Source organism: Balaenoptera borealis (assembly GCF_965194805.1).
Source record: "Balaenoptera borealis genome assembly, chromosome: 16".
NCBI classification, from domain to species: Eukaryota; Metazoa; Chordata; class Mammalia; order Artiodactyla; family Balaenopteridae; genus Balaenoptera; species Balaenoptera borealis.
Genome location: NC_138872.1, coordinates 8,285,025 through 8,309,055, shown reverse-complemented (window position 1 = coordinate 8,309,055; position 24,031 = coordinate 8,285,025). Strand labels below are relative to the sequence as shown.

General features: G+C 45.1%; 1 protein-coding gene and 1 long non-coding RNA gene across 2 annotated transcripts; one reads left to right on the top strand and one right to left on the bottom strand.

Moving 5' to 3' along the window:
• The first annotated feature begins 992 nt into the window (after positions 1-992).
• LOC309614391 lies at positions 993-4,962 on the top strand. Its single transcript, XR_014236145.1, has 2 exons — positions 993-2,519; positions 2,895-4,962. It is a non-coding gene; the product is annotated as an uncharacterized lncRNA (long non-coding RNA).
• Positions 4,177-22,051, bottom strand: CYP24A1 (cytochrome P450 family 24 subfamily A member 1). The gene is made up of 13 exons (XM_082362682.1): positions 21,356-22,051; positions 20,947-21,137; positions 19,108-19,201; positions 17,165-17,261; positions 14,830-14,921; positions 14,058-14,169; positions 12,408-12,553; positions 9,102-9,268; positions 8,226-8,304; positions 7,557-7,754; positions 7,335-7,455; positions 5,426-5,483; positions 4,177-4,929 (listed from the first exon to the last, which is right to left on the bottom strand). Exons 1-11 carry the CDS (start codon positions 21,611-21,613, stop codon positions 7,345-7,347), a joined length of 1,545 nt encoding a protein of 514 aa, XP_082218808.1. The 5' UTR covers positions 21,614-22,051; the 3' UTR covers positions 4,177-4,929; positions 5,426-5,483; positions 7,335-7,344.
• Positions 22,052-24,031: the final 1,980 nt, after the last annotated feature.

The window sequence follows — 24,031 nt, the reverse complement described above, 5'->3', positions numbered from 1 at the left end:
TAATACTACTAGACATTTTTAAAAAATTAGTATTACAGAAGATGACTGTAAACACACATTATCAGTAATAAAAGTTATTTGTCTGCACACCTCCAAAATTCATCCTGCACATCACTTGTGAAAGGTATATATGCCCCCTTGAGAGGTTGGGGCCAACAGGGCAGAGTGCAAAGACCCTGAGTTCATCTCCTCTCGTGAGCACACCAGAATCACAACTATCTGCAGAACAACCATCAATGAAAAAGACCAGAACCTACCAGAAAAGATCTTCCACAACTAAAGGCATAGAGAAGGAACCACAGCGAGACGGGTAGGAGGGGCAGACTCGTGATACAGTCAAGTCCCATACTCCCAGGGTGGGCGACGCACAAACTGGAGAATAATTACACTGCAGAGGTTCTCCCACGAGAGTGTGACCTCTGAGCCCCACGTCAGGCTCCCCAGCCTGGGGGTCCTGCACTGGGAAGACGAGCCCCCAGAGCATTTGGCTTGGAAGGTCGGCAGGGTTTAACTTCGGGAGCCCCCCAGGACTGCGGGGAAATAGAGCCGTCACTCTTAAAGGGCCACACAACCTCTCACGCGCACCAGGGCCCAGCACAAAAGCGGTAATTGGACAGGAGCCTGGGCCAGACCTACCTGCTGGGCTTGGAGAGTCTCCCGGAGAAGCGGGGGCGGCTGCTGCTCACGCTGGGGACACAGACACGGGCAGGTGGCATCCTCGGGAACCGTCCTACCGCGTGCACGCTGCCGCTTGCCGGCGGCTGGCCTGCTGGGAGCCTCCCTCCAGCTCATTAGTGCCAAGGCCTGGCCCTGCCTGACAGCCCATAGGTGCCAGTGCTGGACGCCTCAGGCCAAGCAACTGACTGGGCAGGGACCCAGCGCCACCCATCAGCAGACAGGCTGCCTAGAGACCCCCTGAGCTCACAGCCGCCTCTAGACACGGTCCTGCCCGCAAGAGGGCCTCGGACGCAGCTCCGCCCCCTCGCGTTGAGGCATCGGATCCAGAATCCCCTGCGCCCTGGCCCTGCCCCTGCCCTGCAGAAAGCCGGCTCTGGCCTCTGGACCGGCCTCACCCACCAGGGGGCAGACACCGGACACTAGAAAACCATAATCCCCCAGTCTGCAGACCCAGCCTGCTCGTAGCGGGCCAGGCCCTTCGCTGAGACCAGCTGGGCCTGGCTCGGCCCAGGCCAACACAATCTTTGGGGCACCCCAGACCCCATACCCAGCTGTGTTAGGAACTAGCCCCCTCCACCAGTGACCCGACATCAGCCCTGGGATCCTCTGGGCCCTGCAACCAGACTCAGGCTGCTGGAATCACCTGTGCTACCTTCTGTCGCAGTCAGACCTCTGCTCTGAGCATGGATGGTTAAGTCTGCACGGGTTAAAGGTGCATATAATGCAACTCCCCTCCATCACCTGCTTATGAGTCGTAGTTGCCCCATAAATAATTTTCTACTATTCAGAGGAGCAGTGCCAATCTTGTGTGTAGAATCTTGGCTACAAACATCGAGGAAATCCCTTGATCTCTCGATTCTCTCCTTCCTTCCTTAGTTCTTTTCCCTTCCCTCTTTTCTTGCCTCCCTCTCTCTCTCCAAAAATTATCTGGACATCTCAAAAGCCAAGTGGACAGCATTCCCAATGTATCCTCATGAACTCGTTTCCCATAAGCACCCATTAGACTTTTGTTTGAGCTAAAGAATTGAGGTGGCCTTCAGGGAGACAGAATAGGGACCGGAGGAGACAAAATGATAAGCCACAGACACTGAATGGCACGTACGATTGACGACAATCGTAACAGATCTGCTACGTTCACCTGGGCCGAGCAATGTGCCACACCCCCATCTTCCAGACAGGAGGTTGTGTGACTTGGCTGAGTCCTGGCTCAGCCACCTGTCAACAGGATGACTTTGGGGAAATGTGCCTGGATTTATTAGTCCCCATAAAGTTCAGAAGCATTATTTATATAATCAGTTAAAAAAAAAAAAAACAACTTTTCACTGTAAAAAACAGTTAAAGGTTGTTTAAACTCTGAGCTTCAGTTTCCTCCTCCACATCTGTAAAATGGAGGTAATATTAGCACATTTTTAGAGTGAGTGTATCAATCAGGGCTCCCCCCAAACAGAGACCAACAAATAGGATATATATATATATAGAGAGAGAGAGAGAGAGAGAGAGGGTCAGCCTCAGCCTCTGGGGGATTTCGATCATCCAGGAAGACATCCTCCAGGAAGCTTGAGCTGCGCTCTGATTGGTGCATAGCAGAGATGAACAGGTGAAGAAAGAGTGCCCCAGGAGGAAAGACATCAGGTGCAAAAACTCGGGGGCAGAGAATGTTTAAAGAATAGAAGAGACTGGCAGAATCCAGTGTGACCAGAGTGCAGAGGTCTCCGGTGGTTCATGTGCGCTGGGGCCTGTGGGTGAGTGGGTTGTACTTTACAAGACACCGAAGTCCAGCTTAAGGAATTGGATCTTTATGTAAGAGCGATGGGATGCCACAGAAGCAGGGCTGGGACACCGTAGGGCTTGGGTTTTTTTTTTTTTTTTTTTAAAGAAATTTTACTGAAGTATAGTTGTTTTTTTTTAAACATTTTTCTACTATTTTTTTAAAATTTAATTTTATTTATTTATTTATGGCTATGTTGGGTCTTCGTTTCTGTGCGAGGGCTTTCTCCAGTTGCGGCAAGTGGGGGCCACTCCTCACCGCAGTGCGCGGGCCTCTCACCATCGTGGCCTCTCTTGCTGCGGAGCACAGGCTCCAGACGCACAGGCTCAGTAGTTGTGGCTCACGGGCCTAGTCACTCCACGGCATGTGGGATCTTCCCAGACCAGGGCTCGAACCCGTGTCCCCTGCATTGGTAGGCAGACTCCCAACCACTGCGCCACCAGGGAAGCCCGGGCTTGGGTTTTAAAAAGACCGATATGGCCAATGGACAAAGAACACTCCAGAAGGAAGCAAGATAGAGATCAGTTGGCAGTTTCTGCTGTGGTCCAGAGTGAAGGGGATGGTGGTGCAGATAGAAGTAAATGGAGCAAAAAAAAGGAAAATTATTTTGCCATTCAAATGATCATCTTTTGGTAAAACTACTGTAAAATATTATTGTAATATTATATTGTAAACTAGTCACATGACAAAATTTTCTAGTGAGACAAAGTTTGAATGTTTAACTTTGGTTGTAAGAAATGCAGTGAAGGGGAGGGGCTTCCCTGGTGGCGCAGTGGTTAAGAATCCGCCTGCCAATGCAGGGGACACGGGTTCAAGCCCTGGTCCACGAAGATCCCACGTGCTGCGGAGCAACTAAGCCCGTGCGCCACAACTGCTGAGTCTGCATGCCACAACTACTGAAGCCCACACGCCTAGAGCCCGTGATCTGCAAAAGAAAAGCCACCGCAATGAGAAGCCTGTGCACCGCAACAGAGTAGCCCCCGCTCGCTGCAACTAGAGAAAGCCCATGTGCAGCAACGAAGACCCAACACAGCCATAAATAAATAAATAACATAAATAAGTTTTTAAAAAAATGAAATGCAATGAAGGGGAAACATCTCACATATTTGAAAACTTTTATTCTTTTAGAGAATTCAAAGAAGATAATACAGATGAAATCTGATAACACATGTGGATTTATAATTCTAAAAAGAATTTCACAGCAGTGAGAAAGCATGTACTTATTTTGGTGATGTGCACATATTTGTTCAAAATAAAGATATAAATGTACACTTCTGAAATAGTCTAAAAATGTAACCTAAAAAGGGAAATCTTTATCAAATACATATATAAACATATAGTATGCTTTTAGGAAAAGTAGTAGTAAAAACCTGTGCAAATAAACTATATGTAAACACAATTTTTAAGAGTTTTACAAGTATTGCTTAAATCTATATGCCTTTTCCATTTATGAAATCATATTTTCCCAAGGAGTTCAAGTCACATAACATGGTTTACCTAGTTAATCTATAATGTATGCACACTTTACTACTGACCCATCTATAGCTGGGAAAATTAAGGCAGGGAAAGTCACTGAATATTTTTAAGCCATGACTAAACTTTAGAACATTGCCCTAAACTTCTAAATCAAATACCATGTATATTTTTTTAAATGATGTAAGCAAATTGCCATTAGAATACACACACACACACACACACACACAATTTAAAAACTACTGATGCAGTCCTTAATAGATTAAATAGACCCAATGCCATAATTAAATAATTTCAGGATCCTTTAACACAATGATGCCACAGTAAATCATTAAGGCATTCTTAGACAGGAGGTTTTGACTTCATTAAAGTACTTCTTAACATAGAGGTTTTCTCTAATTTTCCAATAATGTTTCTATTTCAAAACAAGAAAAAAAAAAAAAAACAGCTTCATAGGGACCTGATAACTTTAACTAATATTTAGTTTTGCTTCTATTATTAAGCAGTATTTCCCCAAATATATTAGACGGAGTTACAACAAATGGATCGTCAATACTACACAGGGCCCCCAGTAATCTAGCTATAGTCGGTCTTTCATTGTGAAATGTAAACTTCTGAGAAGTGAAGATTCCAGCAGTGAATCTGGTAAAGCTAGGACAGAAACATTTAGTGACTTTTACCTGACCAACGGATAAGTGCCCAACTGCCCTATACAAGAGAAAACAGGATGATGAGCAATTCTGTGTAAGTCAGGATGGTGCTGATGTCAGTTACGTGTAAGTTACGTGTAAGCAGGCGGTATACCCTGTAGAGTGCCTGGTATTCCAACAATCTGCTTTCCCTGAGCCAGATACCATCTTAATAAATACCATCAGCTACACAGACAGTACAGCTTCTAGAACAATTGTACAGAAGAAGGAGTATAAACACCTGGGACTAAATGTTCTTTACATGCTGTTTCATGCTCAGGTTTCTGATGTTTGCTTTCCTGTCATGCAGAAGCCCAAAGCCTCATTCTTTTTTTTTTTTTTTTTTTTTTTTTTTTTACAAGAGATAAATAGACTGACACCAAGCATTGTACATGGGTGACCACAACAAAAGCAACAATGATTGCAATTACCAAACATGAAACACACTCATACTATGTCATAATATTGACATTCAGTCCAGTAATCCTCCACTGTAACAGCTCCTTTACTTTGCAGTGAAAATTGATTTGTATATTCTTTGCCTTTGAGTCCTTGTGGGATTTTTTTTTTTTTTAAATTCAGACAGAAAGTCACAAAAATTATACTCATCCTCATCAGTTCACTCAGTCCCATGTAATTTTTTTTTTCATCTTGATCTTTTGTTAGCACTTTTATGAGTTCATCAGTTTTTCATTAGAGTTCTGAAAATGCTTATTCATTCAGTTCAGCAGTACAGTCAGTTACCAGAAACCTGTACTTGTCAGAGTCTTTTCCATGAATTTCTTGAAGATGAAACCCTTTTATAGGAACCCAAAGCCTCATTCTTGCAAAAGGGTAAAAATTGCTGCTCGTGGTCTTGGTAAAAAAAAAAAAATCTGGAAAATAAAGTATACCCCAATTATACATCAGAGCAGTATAGTTAAACAAGAGGAATTATTAGCAAAAAAATAAATGCTAAAACCAGTAGTGCCCTGGGCTCTTGTGTTTCACCAAGACAACTGTGCACACTGTCCTAGCTGAAAACTGGAAGTTTCGCAATTAAGCTAGAATTCCTTCATTATCCTACTTGATTCAACTCTGTTTGTTGGCATGTTCAGAATTTGACAATTGCCTAATGATACCAGACAAGTAGGGAGGAATTCACTGGGCCTCATTCAGAAATTTCATCTGTAATTGCATGTTTCCCGAAATAATCCACCTATCAGCAAATACACTTAACTTGCAGTTAGCAAATAGCAACTGGTTCTAGGCAAATTCTACGTGATGTCATTGAAAGGGAAGAGTGATTGAGACTGAGTTTTACCACTGACACCTAATTCTATAAAGCTATATGTCATATTTCCACATCTGATAATACTAGAGATTTCTCAGGCTAACTTTTTATCACTTCAGTAGTTGAAAATTCATTTTATTGTGGATTAGGGGAAAATAACTAGACTTAAAAAACACCATTTCATCAAGGAAATTAGAAATAAGGCTAAAGTATACTATTAGGCCTGTGTTAATTTAAAGGAAATAATTAAGCAGCAATTAAATAGCTGATATATGAATATGGCAAAAATTATGAAGTTGGTATGAGAACACCCACACTGTCAGAAAATGTAATAAATGGTATGTTGCAGAAAAAGTATTACATTGTATTTAATACAGGCTGGTAAGTATCTCCTCTTCTATGCCAGGGGTCTGTAAATCAAGACCCTGTGGTCCAATAAGTACTACCACCTCTTTTTACGAATAAAGGTTTATTGAAATATAGTACTGGTAGGCAGAATCATGGCCCTCAAAAAAAGCTTAGTTCTTAATACCCAGTACCTGTGAATATATTACTTTGCATTGCAAAGGGAGCGTTGCAGATGTGATTAAGGTTATGGACCTCGAAATGGGGAGATTATCCTGAATGATATCCTGTCTGAGAGATGCAACAGAAGAAGGATGAGGGATTTGAAGCCTGGAGGCTAGTTGGCTTTGAAGATGGAGGAAGAGGTCATGAACCAAGGAATGGTGGCCTCTAGGAGCTGAGAATAACTCTTAGTTGATGCAAGAAAACAGAAACCTCAGTCTTACAGCCATAAGAAACTAAATTCTGCCAACAACTGAAATTTGTAAGGGAATAGATTCTCCCCTAGAGCTTCCAGAAAGGAACACAGCCCTGCCAAATGACAACCTGATTCTATCCTGTCAAGAGCTGTGTCGAATTTCTGACCTATAGAATGATAAAATAATAGTGTGCTACTTAATACAAGTTTTAGTAATTTGTAAGTAATTTGTTTTAGTAATTTGTTATGGCAACAATAGAAAACTAATACAATAGTCACCCCTTTTCATTGACCAGTTGTCTGAGGCTGCACTGAGGTGGAGTAAAGTGGATGTGAGAGAGACCTTATGTCCTGCAAAGCCTACAATATTTGCCAACTGGTCCTTTACAGAAGAAGTTTGCCCCCCACCCCGATATTCACATGCAAAAACCATGACAAGCATCTTGCATTTTGGAGCACTTAGTTGATGTCAGGCTCTGGGCTAGGTATTTTGTATTCATATCATCTTTCTGGATGGATACTATTTTGGTCCCCATTTTACAAATGAAAAAAAAAAATGAAGGCAGAAAGGTTAAGTAACTGTTCAAGGTCACCCAGTGAACCAACAGTGAGCAGGGACACCAAGCCAAGTATGGTTGACTTCCAAGCTTGGCTCACCTCTTGGCCATTCTCCACACCCCAGATGCTCACCTGAGGCCTCCTATCTCTGGTAGAAAGCGATGGGGAGCTGCCGGCTGGGTACCAGGATGCCCAAGTGCAGCATCTCCACAGGCTCCTTGTCCGTGGCCACAATGTCATATTTGCGGACGATCTGGAACACAGAAGCACAAAAAAGCAGAATCACCCCTCTTCTCCTGCCTTGAGGAATAAATAGCCCAGAATACAGCTGCAGAAATCCCATCAGGGTCTTACCCAGCAGAGAGCCAAGTGGAGCTGGAGCTCGGCTAATCGGCGACCAATGCACATTCTTTTCCCAATGCCAAATGGAAGATGGGCAAAAGGGTTGATCTTTTTCTTGTCTTGAAGCCATCGTTCGGGTCTAAACTGACTTGAATCTTCAAAATTTTCTTCACTGGCCCCCAACACATGGGTATTTAGCATCAGTACTGTCTAAAAACACACAGAAACACAAAGCACTTAAAGAAAACATTTGAATAGCAAAATTTACAAAAGCCATCACCTTACAAATGTGAAAGTAACCCACAAATGTATAATAATGATGAATGCCAACATGTATTGAGTGTTTGAAATGTGCCAGGTGATACTGGCACAATAAATAGGTCATGAACTTTAAAATTTTACATCACATTCTCACAACAATCCCATGTGGTAGGTTTTATCATTCCCATTTTACAGATGAGAAAACTGAGACTCGCAGAGGTTATGTAACTCACTCAAGGCTATACTTGAATCCAGGTCTGTCTCCATAACCATTATTCCTAATGCTAGACTACACAACACATCAACTATATACTGCAATCTACACATTTCCAAAATGAATGCTCTCCCAGTAGAAACGTTTAGGGAGATCTGATGGATATTTGAAAAGGGTAAGGTACAGACTGTACAAATTCTACTTACTCCTTTGGGTAAAGCATATTCCCCCAGAACCATTGCTTTGTCAAGAGTCCGAGTTGTAAATGGCACACTCGGGGTAAGCCTGAAAAAACAAAATCAGAGATGTCAAAGTGGGCACGGACCAAGTTCTAGCTCAAGGGAATGCAGATTCTGGTTAAATAAATAGTTGCTGCCTGAGTTCTCAAAAAAGGAACATGATCCCAACTCTTTACAAAGAAGTTCTGTCTCTTTCTTCCCAATATTTACACCTCTTGTTTATATTCTTTATCTTAATGTGTTGGTTAAACCCCCAAGTACAAGCCTGCTTCATAGTTGTTGATAGTGTTTGTTCGGTTTCATTCCCCGTACACATTCAAATGTGTACATTGACATGCTTCGCCCTCAAGCTTGTTGTTTGTTCTCGGTTTCTCCTAACTACCCTTCATGAAGTTAAAGATATTTCCCTCTGACCCTAAGACATTGTGAGCTTTGTTTTCCAGAAAAAGAATTTTCAAAGAACATTTTATACAGAGGCTCAAAAACAAAGGTGTCTCTATGTCTTATCGTATAATATGGTTCCTTGGTGAGCTTTCGTCTCACAGCCTTCAATCGTGCCCCTAATCTTAATTATTGCTTATAGCATCCATTAGAGTATTATTATTACTGATTTAAAGGGCAGGACTCTGACTTTCCAAGATTTAATAGAATTTGCCCAAATGATTTAGGGAATGAGTAATAGGAAAGGAATATGGTCCAGAGGCTCTTTTTTTTTTTTTTTTGTAGCTTGGTAAATGTTTATGAATCAACTGTGGGAGCCATCTGTGGCAGGGCACCCCTTATTATGTGTTGGAGAGAACAGCCTTCTGACATATTCATATTGGCTTAGGCACGTGTTCTTACCGCATAGATTCTTTCAGACAGGCTTTTAAATATGGCATATTCCTCAGATCCTCTGCCCGTGGCATCTGATTCTCAGGCAGTACACTCTGAATTTCCATAAGAAGCTTTTGTTGCACGTGGGGATTACGAGATAAATTGTAGAGAATCCACATTAAGCTGTTTGCTGTCTGAAAGCCAAATGGACATAAACTTGAGTTTTCTGCAAATAAACTGCCTTAAAACCAATATGAGCTGAACCAAAGGTGACGCCTACCACCTTGTCATGAAAACTGTATGAGTGACACTATTTTACATGTCCTTCTTGGCTGTGCTTCAAACAAATGCCCTGTATGAAGAGTCAGATTTAGTTTATAAAACACATCAATGAATAATAGCTTATTTCCTGAGGGAATCAAAGTAGAATTCTTTAAATAATCAGCTGCATTAGGACGCAAAATATAGTTTGGTACAAAAATTGAACACAAATGAGGGCATGTAGAACTGGCCCAATGAGAGTCAGATGGGCGATTGCAACAGTATCAATTTCCGGGTTGTGATAACAGTTTATCTTATGCACATGTTACCATTGAGGGAAACTTGGTGAAGGATTAAAGGATCCTCTCTATTTTTTTCTTAGCATTGCATGTGAATCTATAATTATCTCAAAATGAAATTCGTTAATTGCTTAATATAAAAAATAATATGAAAATTGAGTGGGGAGAGAGGGATGGAGAGCCTAAGAGCGTTGCTAATAAAAGTGTCTTTTTTTTTTTAAATTTTGCGATGCAAATGCACAAGAAGTTGCATTCCTGGAATTTAAAAGAAAGGTTTTTTTTGCCACACCCTCAAAAGTTACCACAAAAATAAAAAGGCATTATCTGTACCCAGGGTTTCAGCCTCAAGGAAAGAGCCCTGGTAGGAGGCGGCCAACACCAAAATAAGAAATTCTAGCGTCAAGTTGAGTATTTCAAGGAACCAGCCACAATTTCTCACAGAGACTCATGGCCTTTTAAGTGGCATCCTTTATTTCCTTTCCAAAGGCGATGAGAAGAGAAAAAATATTGGCAGAAACAGCCAGTGCAGCTTTTAGCTTCGTAATACTCACCACTGGTAGTCTTACGTATTTGTCTTTAGGCCTATTTTTGTCTAATTTAAGCCAAATATTCCCATAAAAATGGTCATTGTGTCCTCTCTGCAGACACGAAGACGCTTTTGCTAAGTGCTATGTGCCACTCACATAAATGAGCCAAGTGCAGGACAATTTGGAGCCAATGGTATTTATTGTTTTTGGAAGAAGATGCTTCCAAGTAGCCTTCTTCCTGTCAGAGGACTGTCAGCCTCAGCTGCAAATAAACCGTGGATGTCATTATTACAAGAGTCCAATTTACAAAACAGGAAGAGGGCGTAGCCACCAAATTAGATACACTGTCAAATTTCTCTGATTTTCCAAATGTGACTTTCAGAATAGCCAGGACTAAAAAAAGAAACAGATTGAACCGTATCAGTGGGTCCCTTACCACAAGTACCAAATAGAGTTTCCAAAAGGCAGATAACTGTAGCTTTCACCAAAGCCCTGTAAGACAGCCCTGGCCTTTTAGGATAACTGCAGGGGCTGAATGGAGGGGAAGTGGCCTGAGAAACCTCATGGGCACAAAGTATCCCGGCTTGACCTCCATGGAGGAGACACATCTCATAGCTGGCCTTGCTGCTTCCACTCTCTCTCTGCTAGGTCCATTCTCCATCCACCAGCCGGAGCCCACTTTACAAAACATCAATCTGATTAAGTTCCTCCTTTGTTTAAAACACTCCAAGAGATTTCTATCACAGGTGCAGTAAATCCAAATGCTTCACGAAGGCTCCTGGTTAACAGGGCCCATCGTCTTCTTCCCTGTCAACTCTGACCACATGTGCTACTTCTCCAGTCCATCCTTCTTTCTGCCCAGGGCCTTGGCATGTGCTGTTTCCTCTGCTTGGAGTGGTCTTGCACCAGCTCTTCCCTTGGCTGGCTCCTTCTCGTTATTCCAGTGTCAGCTCCAGTATGACATCCTCAGAGAGAGACGACCTCCCCTACCTCTCTATGACTTCACCCCGATGGCTTCCTCCAGGTCCTGGATCACTATCTGAAATGATCCTATTTCATTATTTATTTACATGTCTATCATCTGTGCCCCAAGACCACTTAAGTTCCATGAGGGGAACTGGTTCATCGTGGTCTCTCAAGTACCCGAAACAGTGCCTGGCACATAGCAGACACTCCATAATTCCTGAATTCTTTCATTTATTGAACAAGTATTTGTTGAGCACCTACTATGTGCCAACTTCTATTCCATACCCTAGGAATAGCAGGGACAAGACCAAGTCATCACTGTCATGGAGCTCACATTCCAGTTTTTAAAAAAAAGAATAATGGGTTAAGCTTTACTTTCATCCCTCTAAGGAGGCTCTCGGGGTAAGGAATTTAACAGAAAAATGAGTTGACATAAGTCCCCACTTTTGACAGCCTTCTGGAGCATGAGGAGAAATGAGAACCTTGCTATTCCCTGATGTAGAAAACCCTACTTTTTGTTCAGACCAGAAACACTACAGAAAGGGGAAAACATGGAACAGAAATGACCTGGTACACATTGTTCTTAGAGATGATACGTGTATGAGATGTTGGGCCTGTGAGGAATATTAATATCATCACTCCAGCGAGAGCTCAAAAAATGAACCAAAGACGATGAAACCCTCCTGAATACTTGTCAGTATTTATGTTTGGAGTTTGGCTGTATTGTGTACCTACTAGGAGTATCAACCATACTGGGGACAGAATTTTGGTATTTAAAATTAGCTGTTTCCTTTAAATTGAAATCAAGTGTTTCCCAAACTCCCTCTGTTGACAATTTTAAGCAGAAAAAAATATTATTGGAATTGCAGACAGTATTCCAATGTTTTTAGACTAAATAACATCCACAGTTAGGCACTTTGGGGTAACATGCACAACCTAAAATATATCCAGTTTTTAAAAACCTAGATTATCTACCTTGCTGTGGTGTAGGATTTTACTGCTTCTTAATTCCTGTAGCATTTTGCATATTTGTCGTGGCACTTATACCCTGCACCGGATTTCTGTCTCTAAAGCACATGAATTTTTCTATCATATGTTTAAGCACAAAGGCTGTGCTCTGGGTCTCCTGCACATTTCTAGTATGAGAATTTTTATGCCTGCTAAGCTAATGCTCAGTTAATCCTTATGGAATAGGTGAGTTGAATGACTACGTAAAATTCATCATGAAAAAGATTTTACAGCCCGTTGATTTAGCAAACTAAAACCGGGCCCACCCTTACCGTTTCCACCGCAGCCAGCTGGAGCTCCGTCACAGCCGCATACAATTCCTTCTTTGAAAGCTGATTGTGGTGATAAATATCACAAATGAAATCCATGCTGGGCTGCTCAGAATATTTCTCTAACTGGTTGTCGACACAAGATTTGACTGTTGGAGAAGAGAAAAAGGGAGAGGAAATCAGCTGAAAATTAGGAGGAGGAAAAGAATGAAATGGAACCCAGGATCAAATTCTCCTTGCAACATCTAAAGGGTCTTTGCAGGCAATCTGACAATTTGACAATTTGTTAGATAAGCTAATACTGCCTTGTTGTTAAGTCAGCAAGGACTGACCAATGCCCACAGGAGCAGGGCTTCTCAAATATTAACGTGCACAAGAATCCCCCGGGCATCTTCTTAAAATGCAGGTTCTGGTTCTAGAGTCTGGGGTGGGCCTGGAAGTCTGATTTCTAACAAGCTACCAGGCGATGAGGATGCTGGATCTGCAGTCACGCTTTGAGTAGGAAGAGCTTAGAGCTTGGGAGAGAGAGGTCATCATGAGACACAGGTGGCATTTGGGTCCGTTCTCAGAATCAGAACTTGGTCCCATATCCAAGCATCTAGCAGATATGGTCACTGATACAGGCACAGTGGGATTTGGCTCCCAAATCCCGGCAGCAGAGGAGAGGAGAACCCCTCCCCCATTGTTATTAAACATAAACACACACACACACACACACACACGTGCAGTGCCCATGCATGCTGACAATAATGGTGATGTTTGTCAAATACATTCTAGGCATGCACCTCCCTCACTTCAATCCATCACACAAGCCACCACCATAATAATAATCATGGTGATGATGGTAAAAATGATGACAATAAATGGCACAGCGGTTAGAGTTGGGTCTTCTGCCTGGTTTCAACCCTGGTTTTGCCATTACCTAGCATGCAATCTTGACAACGTTACTTAATTTTGTGTCTCAGTTCTATCACTCAGGCCTAATAGAAAACCTTACTTTACAGGGTTTCTGTGAGAATTAAATGAGTGTGTGTGCGTATACTCAGAACAATACTTAGCACCAAATATTCCCTTCATCCTGTAGCAGAAATAGCTCTGATCCATTGAGATATTGGACTATGCCAGGTTTTTTTTTTTCTTTTAGGTTTTTGCAGAAATTATATTACATATTTTCTTGGCAGGAAACAGTGACAGTTCCCACTAGATCATATGCCAGGTTTTAAGTTACTATATTAGAAGTGAAAACAGTTGTACTGAGGTACGTACTACTACTACTACTACTACTACTACTACTACTACTACTACCACTATTAACCCATTTTAGAGGCGAGACAACTGAGGATGAAAAAGAGTGCATTTGGCCAAGCCACCACACCCAATGACAGAGCCGGGACTTGAACCCAGGAATCTTTGACTCCAAAGCTCTTGCTTTTAACCACTCCTAGTTCCCAAAGAAGACTACAGAAAACTACCTCCTGCCTTTTCCTAGAATTCATCTGCACCAGGGCGATCCCCAAATTCATGAGTTTGCAAAGCCCAAAAGAATCTGGAGGAGCAACTCCATCAAAGGATGGGGTGCTGAGGCCAAGGTCATCCAGACCTTCCGGCAGCAGCTCCGGAGACAGGGTTTCTGGGCACATGTGGCCACGTTACCTGATTTGAAAATGGTGTCCCAGGCCAGAGTGTGCGCCTGCCAGACCTTGGTGTTGAGGCTCTTGTGCAGCTCGACTGGCGTGACCATCATTCTCCCAAATGTGCTCATCATCTGTGGGGAACACAAATGCCTTTTCACCCCCGTTTCTCTTTCTCTCAAAGACAACTTGCACTCCTTGAGAGAAGCGTTCTAAACAACTGCACCCTTTGCTCCCCTAAAGGCCGGAATTCCAAGGACGCCTCAGGGCTCTCGGCACCAGTCCCCAGCCCCACCCTCCAGGGACATATGAAAATCATCTTTGGGATGCTTTTCCACTGGATGTGTCTCATAAAAAAATTGATCTTATGACCTAAACATAAAAAAAGAAGAAAGGATACAGATCTCATATCCATTTCCATTTCCAATAATTTCCAAACTTCAGCCATTCCTAAAACCAGTTTCACAGGGTCTACTATCTCTACCTACAACCTAAACAATCCCCCAAATTTTAATCTGAAAATGTTCAGACTCTTTGAAGTAGTATTTTAATCAACTGACCTTTAACTGAAATACCTACTTTCACCTTGCCTGACAACGAGTGAATGTGCTTTTTTATCATACGTACATATATGCACATTCATTCATGAAAATATGCAACACATATTAAAATGAACACTTAACTACTATAATAAAATATGTGTGGATGCCACTCTTGGGAAACACTGTGATGCACATTTGTTAGGTTCTGTAAACGTTTTATAAGGAAAGATTCTCTACCCCGGAGAAGCTTACTGTTTTGATGGCCATGATGAAATTCAAAGCTTCATCGCCTGCATTCTTCTGAAGGAGCCCAAATCTCTTCTCATATAGCACAAGGCAGATGCCTGTTATTTAAAATAATCAACGCTGTTACCCATTCACAGCGACACTGGAGTCTATGATTAGCTGGCTACCAAAGGCTCAATTCTGTCTCCCATAAAAGTGAGGTCTTTTCGAAAAACAGAGGAAAAGCAAATTCTCTGAGAGAAAGGGGCCTGATTACTCTCCTCTCTTTCTAGAATTATCCCCAGGTCCAATGACTCATCCCCTGCAGAACCTCCTGATCAGAAAAGCCACTGTGAAGATGCAGCCATTTTTATACATGAGTGAATCTCTCCTGTAATGTCTTGATTTTCTCAGAGTTTACCCTTGATATCATGTGTAGCAGCCATTGTTAATGACCTACTCCGTACTCATTCTTCCCCATTTCTTCCCTAAGAGAACCCCGATTTTATTTAGGCTGTCAGTGTATCAGTCCTCAGGCAATAAGTCAGGATTGATCTAAGACAGTTCTGTTCCCTGATTTCCCAGGCTTCCTGTAGCAGCCAAAGCAGTCACATGACCCAGGTCTGGCCAATGAGATTCAAGGGAGACACTTTTGCTTCCTTGATAAAGGGGAAAGGACAGCTGGTTTAGCTCTTCCCTCTTTCCTTCTTGTTTGTGCCTAGAATGCAGGGGTGAGGCCAGGAGGGTCAGGAGCCATTCTGCAGCAAGCCAACTAGCTCAGGATGGATGAGAAGGAAGACAGAACAGGCTTGGGTCCCAGTGACATCACTGAGTGCCGGCTGTGGACTGGCTTCCTCAAGACTTCTCATAACGCTGGACAATAATTTGTCAACCACCATGGTCAGGTTTTCTTTGACTTGCAAAGAAATGCATTTGATGCTCCTTAATTTGGGTATTTCCAGCGGACGAGTTCCAAAACATACTTTTCTTTTCTCCTCTGTAATCATTCCCTCTTTCCCTTAACACCTTCTGTGGATTTCTTATTGGCATGGGGCTTTCTCATGTGCTAAGATGACAGTCTGTAACTTTACAACGAGGTCTATCTGATGGGGGAGACAGGTCAGGACAAAAGCCTCCATCCCGGGGCACCCTCTCCAATCCCTCACATCAGCAGTCAAGAGTGATCCTTCCAGCAAATCGGACCTTGGCACCTTCCTGCTAAAATCACTCTCCTATTGCTCCCAGGGACTCTGGGCTCAAAGCCAAATGCCCATCCCTGGTTTACAGGATTGACATGGGCTGGCCGCTGCTTCCTCCCATCCTCTGCCCTGGACATCCTCGTCCCTTGCTGGACGTGCTCCAGTCACTCGGAACACCCTCTTTCTCCTCAACACAACACTCTCTGTTCCTTCAGCCTGGAACATTCCATCTTCCTTCACTTTCACCTGGGAAACTCCTGCTCGTCCCCCAGGCCTTGGCTGAGACGGTACCACCTCTATGATGTGGCCCTGACCATGCTCAGCTGAGGCAGCCGCTAGGATTCTCCCCCAGCCTTGAACCTCTTCAGTCAAGTGCTCCCCATTCTACTGCAACTGCCTTGTTCCCCTGCCTGCATCTCCACTGGGCAGCGAGCACATCAAGGCAGGGCTTTGCTTTTATTCCCAGCGTGGTCCTTGAAAACAGTGACCATGCTCCCTTCTGTTCGGAACTTTCCATGGCTCAGCATCGGACTCAAAGTAAATGTTCTTGCGGGGACTTTCAGGCCCCGGCTTCATCTTTCTCAGCTCCTCTTTCCCCTCCCCCCATAATCCACTCACACCAGCATCCTCGAAGTTCTCCAAAGACATTGTTCATGCTTTCACTCCAGGACATTTGCACCTCCTGTCTCCACTGTCCCAACAGGCTTCCCACAGATACCCCGGTGGCTTGCTCCTTGCCTTCCTTTAGGTCTCACCTCAAATGTCTCCTTACCAAGCAGACTTGCCTCACCTAGGAACGTATATTCTTTCTTGACTCCCTTACTCCTTGGCAGAGTATATATTAAACTATGTTTACTAGTTGATTGTCACCCCTACTAAAATCTGAGCTCCATGTGAGCAAGGATGTTGCCTGTTTTGTTCACTGCTCTGTCCCTAGTACAGTGCCTGGCACATAGCAGGTGTTGTATAAATGTTTGTTGAATGACTACATAAACAATCCAGAGGGTAAAGCATCACCTAAACGCCTGAAAGCATTAAGAGGGCTGCTATGGCCTTTCCTACTCAGCAATAGTGTATGATTACAGAAGAGTTGTCCACAGGGCCAATGTTTGTCCTCAAAATCACTTGCAAAATCAAATGAACAAGATGTGAAGACAACTTACTTTCAAATGACCATTTGTTCAGCTCGCTGTACAAGTCTCCCATGCAGCCTCTCTCATCACAGAGCTCACCTATTCTACCTGTAAAATCAGCCAAGACCTTAACAGAAAGAAATCACCAAAGACACATTTCAGTCACTGAAGGAAAACAAAAGTTTCAAGTTCAGTAAGTTAGCTTCAGGTTTTGCTACCTTGTATATTCACTGCCCATAATATTACTCATTCTGAATCATCACTAATTATATATTCTCCTTGGGAGTTCATCTTCTGCCCCAACACCCTTGTCCTGGGTTATTTCCTGAGTTTTCCCTGCAGCCTCCCTGAAGCTTAGGTTTCAGCTTTTGATCTAAATTTAAGAAAAGGAAAACATTTCTTCTAATCAGAATGGAGAATAAACCACAAAGGAGGAATCAGCCCAGTGTCTCTGTGGGGACAACGTCTCAAGGACTCTGGCTACCCTGAGGTTTGCCACTTCCATAGCTGGGCAGGCAAAGGTCTCCTTACTGATTGGTGTGGTATTAAGCATATTAAGCTTAGAGCCAGGGAACTGTAAGTTCTGGATGCAGCACCTTCACTAAATAGCTCTGTCACCTTGGGCAAGTCCTATACGGCCCCTAGAGGCCAGTTTCCACAATCAGGGTTTTAGATGACTGATGCTTTGCATTTAATGAGGCTTGTATAGAACCAGGCACAGTGCAAAATGTATTACCTTCGCTGATCCTCAAATAACCTCATGAGGTAGAAAGTACTGTCATTACTCCCATTTCCTAGGTAACAGATGAGAAAACTGAGGCTTAGAGAGTAGCAAAGGCACTCTCCCTTGGACACATAAAAGTGGCTCTGCTGGGGTCTGAAATAGGGTATATGTGACTACAAAACCCACAGGTGCAACTAATGGGCGTGTTTGTCCACATAGCATATTAAAAAGTACTTTGAATTTGTTACCATCAAAAAATCCAGAGATTTCACATGAACATATGAATTTTCCGTTAGTCATCAAAAAATAATAATAATTACTAGATCTGGTGACACTGGGTCTACATTTCCATGTGGTAGGCATTTGCCAGAGCTGGGGCAGCTGTCCCCTCTAGAAAGGGCAGGCACTATTCTGCTTGCTAAAATCCCTACTGGGCCTGCCTTATACATTTATATTAATCAACTGGCCCTTGGAAGCTTCTGAATTTGCAGTCTTTCACCTATATGATCCTATGTGGGTCCAGTTCAAAATAAATACCCAGAGTGAACAGGAGTAAAAAGAATTCTCTACATGTTTAAATCCTTCCCCCTTTGGGCCCCTGTTGGCTAAAGGATAACATCTAAATACCTTAGCGTGGCCCAAAAATATTGTAAAGACCTGCCCTCTGCCCAGCATCATTTCAGAGAAAGCTTCACTTCAGCTGCACTAAATGTACTGTTCTCTGAACACACCATCTCATGCCTCCATATTTTCAGCAGGCTATGCTCTCTGCCTGAATGCCTTTTCCCACCTTCTCTGGCTTGCAGACTCCTACTCGTCCTAAAAAACCCAGCTCAGCTGTCACTACCTAGGAAGTTTATAGTGTTATCTCACTTAATCCTCACAGTAAACCTAAGGAGTGGGAATTGTTACTCCCAGTTTATAGACTGGGAAAGTGAGCAAATTAAATGGTACAGTCAGGTTACATAAGTGGTGGGGGTGGGGTGACGTTCAAAACCAAGACTGTAGAATGTCAAAGTCTATGCTCGTAACTGCTCCCTTATCGTAATACTACTTTAAAAGGGAGTGAAGGAGGGAGGAATAAGGGTTTTGGAGGAGGAGGATGTGGAGAGGAATGAGGAGAAAAGGAAGACTCCTGAATCATCCAAATTGCCTGCCTTTTCTTCTGCACTTTGTAGCTGTGGCTTGAAGCTCCACTAAATCCCTCCATCCCCAGGAGAACCAGGAAAGCGAACCCCGTCCTGCAAACCTCATTGATTTTGTTGTCCAGCTTCATAATTTCCACTGGTTTCATTAGTTTCTTTTGAAAGGCACTCCTGACCCTCTGCCAGTCTTCTCCTTCCCTGGGAGAGAAGCAGAATTATATTTAGAGCAAATGGAAAGGAAAAGAACGAAGAAGCAGAGACACCTCCAGTTCTCTGACTTCATGAACTATATAATAAAATGAACACAGAATCGTGCCAAGAAACAGCCAGAGAATAATTAGTATTGGAATATTCGGGGCTGGTTTGACAATACGATGAATAAGCACTTTTCCCTTGAGCCAAAGATTGCACAGAAAGATCAAGTACAGATATTTGGGTTCAGAACTTTTGATATGCCCTCGCTGGGGTTGAACTGGGAGGCCAGTGGCCCGTTTCCAGCAATAAGAGTGGGAACGTGAACACCCACTTCACCAGCAACTCAGATCTGTTTGAGGAAAAAAATCTTGTCTTCTTTCAATCTATTGAATTGGGTTGAAAGGCACATTCACAGAACACCTCGAATTTAGAATTTTGCCATTGCCTTCAAATAACAGAGATTCACCGGAGCTGTAAAAAGCCTGTTCTCATCGTGAACCCTTTTGCACTTGCTCTATAGGTGACCACGCTGCCTGTGATGCATCATGCATTAATACCGTTTTTAATTCCAGTAATTAGGGACTTCCCTGGTGGCGCAGTGGTTAAGAATCTGCCTGCCAATGCAGGGGACACGGGTTCGAGCCCTCGTCCGGGAAGATCCCACATGCTGCGGAGCAACTAAGCCCGTGCGCCACAACTACTGAGCCTGCGCTCTAGAGCCCGTGAGCCCGCTAGCCACACCTAGAAAAAAGCCGGAGCGCAGGGGCTTCCCTGGTGGCGCAGTGGTTGAGAGTCTGCCTGCCAATGCAGGGGACACGGGTTCGAGCCCCGGTCTGGGAAGATCCCACATGCCGCGGAGCAACTAAGCCCGTGAGCCACAGTTACTGAGCCTGCGCGTCTGGAGCCTGTGCTCCGCAACAAGAGAGGCCGCGATAGTGAGGGGGCCCGCGCATCGCGATGAAGAGTGGCCCCCGCTTGCCACAACTAGAGAAAGCCCTCGCACAGAAACGAAGACCCAACACAGCCATAAAAAAAAAAAAAAAAGCCGGAGCGCAGCAACGAAGACCCAATGTAGCCATAAATAAATAAATAAATCCAGTAATTATATATATCCTGAAAAATACGACTATTAGGCATTACAAGTTGGGGGTAAAAAAAGTGCTAACTTGTTAAATGCTAACAATGTAAAAGCCGAGGAATCACACCACATTAGAGTATTTCTCTCTCCAAAATGTAACCTCCACACCCCTCCATACCAGCTTTCCAAGTAGGTCTATCTCCTAATTCCCACCATTTCCTTTACAAAGGAAGGTCATAGGAAGGTCATTGTCCAAAGCAAAAGGAGTTAACTTCTGGCGTTTGAGCTACCAAGGTAGGGGGAGGGGGGGTGGTGAGGGGCGGGTCGCAGAATTTTAAGGGGTAATTTTGTTTGTATACATATTTGCCTGGCACGCTAACTTGACAATCTCATTCCACCCAAGAGTCCGAACATCATAATTCGCGTAACCTTTTTGACATTTCTTTGACGGAAAGGCCGCGCCCAGCCCACTTGCCAGAAGGAACACAAGTGTTGCGTACTCAGCCCAGACGCCCCTCCACCCACTCTAGTCCGCTCAAGAGCCCGTGACGGCAGCAGGTAGGGGCTTCCGTGTTCTCCCTGCATTAGAAGGGTCCAACCCCAGGGAACCCCAATTCCCGTCCCTTCCCAATTTCCAGCCGCCGAACCCCATCCTGCTTCCTGGACTCACAAGATCAGCAGTCCGTAGCCCTCCTCGCGATAGTCGCGATAGGCCTTCCACGGTTTGATCTCCAGCCGCTGGGGGTACGCGCTCTCCGTGCGGTAGAGCGCTTCCAGCAGACACGGCGAGCCCAAGTGCACCGAGTCGAAGGAACCCAACTTCATGCGGAAAATCTTGCCATATTTCCTGTGGTACTCCGCCTGCAGCGGGCCGGGCAGGGTGCGAAGTAAGCGCGCATCCCCTGCAGTCCCAAGAGCGCTTCTCCCTCCTCCCGCCTCCTTCCTCCGGGGGACCGGGGACCGCTGCAGTCGGGACACACACCCGAGCGCACCGTGCGCCCGAACCGCGCGCCTTGGGGAGGGTTTGGAGAGCAAGGCGGGGAGCAGAGTGGGAATTGGGGGCGCGACTAGGCATTCACCAGCGTGTCGTGCTGTTTCTTGAGCCCTCCCTTCCAGAGAATCTCCAGCAGACTGCCCAGCAGTGGCCACTTGGTGGGACCGGGCAGGGCGGCCGCGTCTTGCGCCGCGCCCCGTTCCATCATGGGGCAGAGGGGCACCTCCCGCGGCCGACGGGGCGCGCACGCCGTAGATGTCACGGGTCTGGGGGGCTGCCCCAGGCTGCGCAGCTCCTGTAGGAAGGCGGCAAGGGAGCGGCCCTTGCTGATGGGGGAGCTCATGGCAGCGGGGGAGACCGGGCGCTTGGGAATGTGCGGGCGCTGGGAAGGGCGAGGTTGCTAAAGAGGCGCCGGCGAGAGCTGGGGGCTTGACGATTCTGCGGAAGAGAGGCAAAGAGGGGCAGCAGGTGTGATGGAGAGGGCGGAAGGCGGACAGAGAGGAGAAAGGAACTCGGCGAGGATGCTCGACGCTGCACCGCGCGGCAGCCTCAGGGAGCGGATGCCCGCCGAGCGCTGGCCGCAGGGGCTGGAGGAGCGCAGGAGTTGGGTGGCTCCTGGAAGAGGAAAGGAAAGGACGTGAGTCCGCCTGCTGGTGGCAAGGCTGACTTCCAGCTCTGGAGTAGCGACGTGGAGGTGTCTAGGGAGGTGGAAGAGATGCTGCTGGCGCTGCGCTTGCCTCCGGTCCCTCTCCATGCTCCGTGCCCGGGGACCATGTATTTATGGAGACAGGGCAGGCCCTGGGTGGCCAATGAGCACGCTAAGTGGGGCGGAGTGGGTTAGGGCTGGCCAGGCCCGGAGGGACGCGGGACCCGGGTTTGGGGGTGGTGCATGGAAGTAGGATGGAGTCAGCGAGGTGAGCGAGGGCGCCGGGCCTCGGGTGACCGGAGCGCGGCTCTCCGGGCGGGAACGCCGCGGACTCCACCCTGGAGATAATCCCCCAGGGAAGGCACGCTCACCGGAGTTCACCGGGCGTGCGCCGAGCGCGCCTCCCCGCCCTCCCCCGGCGGCCGGGAACTGCAGCCCCGCGCAGGCACAATCGCGCCGCCGCGCTGGCGAGGTCTCCGAGCGCGGCCCCGGGGAGGCTGCCGGCGCCTGCCGCAGCCCGAGCGACCGCGCGTTGCCCGAAACCAGTTTTTTGCCAGCCGGGACGGAAGTGTTTTTGGAGGAAGGTTGGCTTTCTGCACCTCCCAAGGTGGGGAGGGTTTGAGTCTTAGTGAAAGGCACCCGAAGAGGGGATTTCACCTTAGGGTCTTAACTTGGGCAAGGAGGAGCCGCTGAATTTGGAGAGTTTTCTCCCCAGCTGCTCCATTTTGGTTGTTATGAAGATGTAATGAGTGAGCGCAGGTAAAGCGCCTACAACGTAGTCCACCGTCAGTACTCCACCTGATGTTGCCATTTTAGCTGGTTATGAAATGAGAGGCAAAAGCAGGGCTTGTGGTTGAGACTGGGCTGCCCCTCCCCGGGGCATCTGCCCCTCCCTCCATCTGGACACCGACCACCTTGTGCAAAAGCTAGGCACCTGCACCTTCGAACCGCGGCCCCTACCATCCCCATCCATCCCTACAAAGTCCATCTTACGCAAGCGCGGGAGGGAACACACCATACACACACGCGCGCGCGCGCACACACACACACACACACACACTTCCTAGAGTCCTCGTGGCTGGCAAGGGTAGAACTCTCTGTACTAACGGAGGAAGAGAAGTTGGAGATTTTGCTGACTGTTTTGAAGTGGTTCGTATTCTTTTGTTCTGATCCAGTACAAAAACGACCGCCAGCCACGGAGGAGGTGAGGGAAGTTCTGTTTCCTCTGAGGGCTTTTAAGTCACGTGACTGCGTCATTTTGACCCTGGTGTCAAATCCTTCTCTCGTAAGTTTATTGTAAACTTTTAGCTGGTTTTTTGAAAACCTTTTGCAGGCCGACTTGAGCTTGAACTCTGTCATTTCAGATTTGTCTTGATTAAACGTTAATGACTGTTAATGTTAATAAAAGTAATAGCTATATATGTATATAATTCATACATAATGTATTATATCTATATAGATATCTATATGTACACTATATAGTACATATTCTATAGCATATGCTATAGAATATATACTATATGTAATAGACACTATATCTTATATACCATATGTTACTTAGTGTACAAATATAAAGCTTTCTAGGGCTTATGATAAGCCAGGCACTAAGCTAGACATTTTACATAGAATTTCCCATTTCAGCCCAATGGCAAAAAAATAAATGAATAAATAAGGTTAAAATTTAGAGAGTTCTATAATTTGCCCTGTGTCACAGATCTTATCACAGGGTTATGTGAAAGTCAGACCCAGATTTTCTGATTTTGGCCTTTACTATGTACATTCATATACAACATGCTATATTACATCACCTTTTCTTAAACCAGGAATATCTCAGTATATTGGAAATGTTTCTTAAATGGGAATATCTCCAAAACGGAGGTGGGTGGGATCAGTATATGTGGGGCTGTGTGGTGCAAATGTTGTTTTACGCCTCAATGGTGGTAAAATAAACAAATAAAAAGCCCCAAACAGAAGAACCATTCAGTTCACCACTGTGTGCCTTTCTTCTGGCACGGTGCTTGACACATAGTAAGTGCTCAAGAAATGCTAAATCCTACTGTTATGTCAGCTATTGAGTTATCTGACCCCCCTCCCCCACTGTGTTTTCTTTTCTTT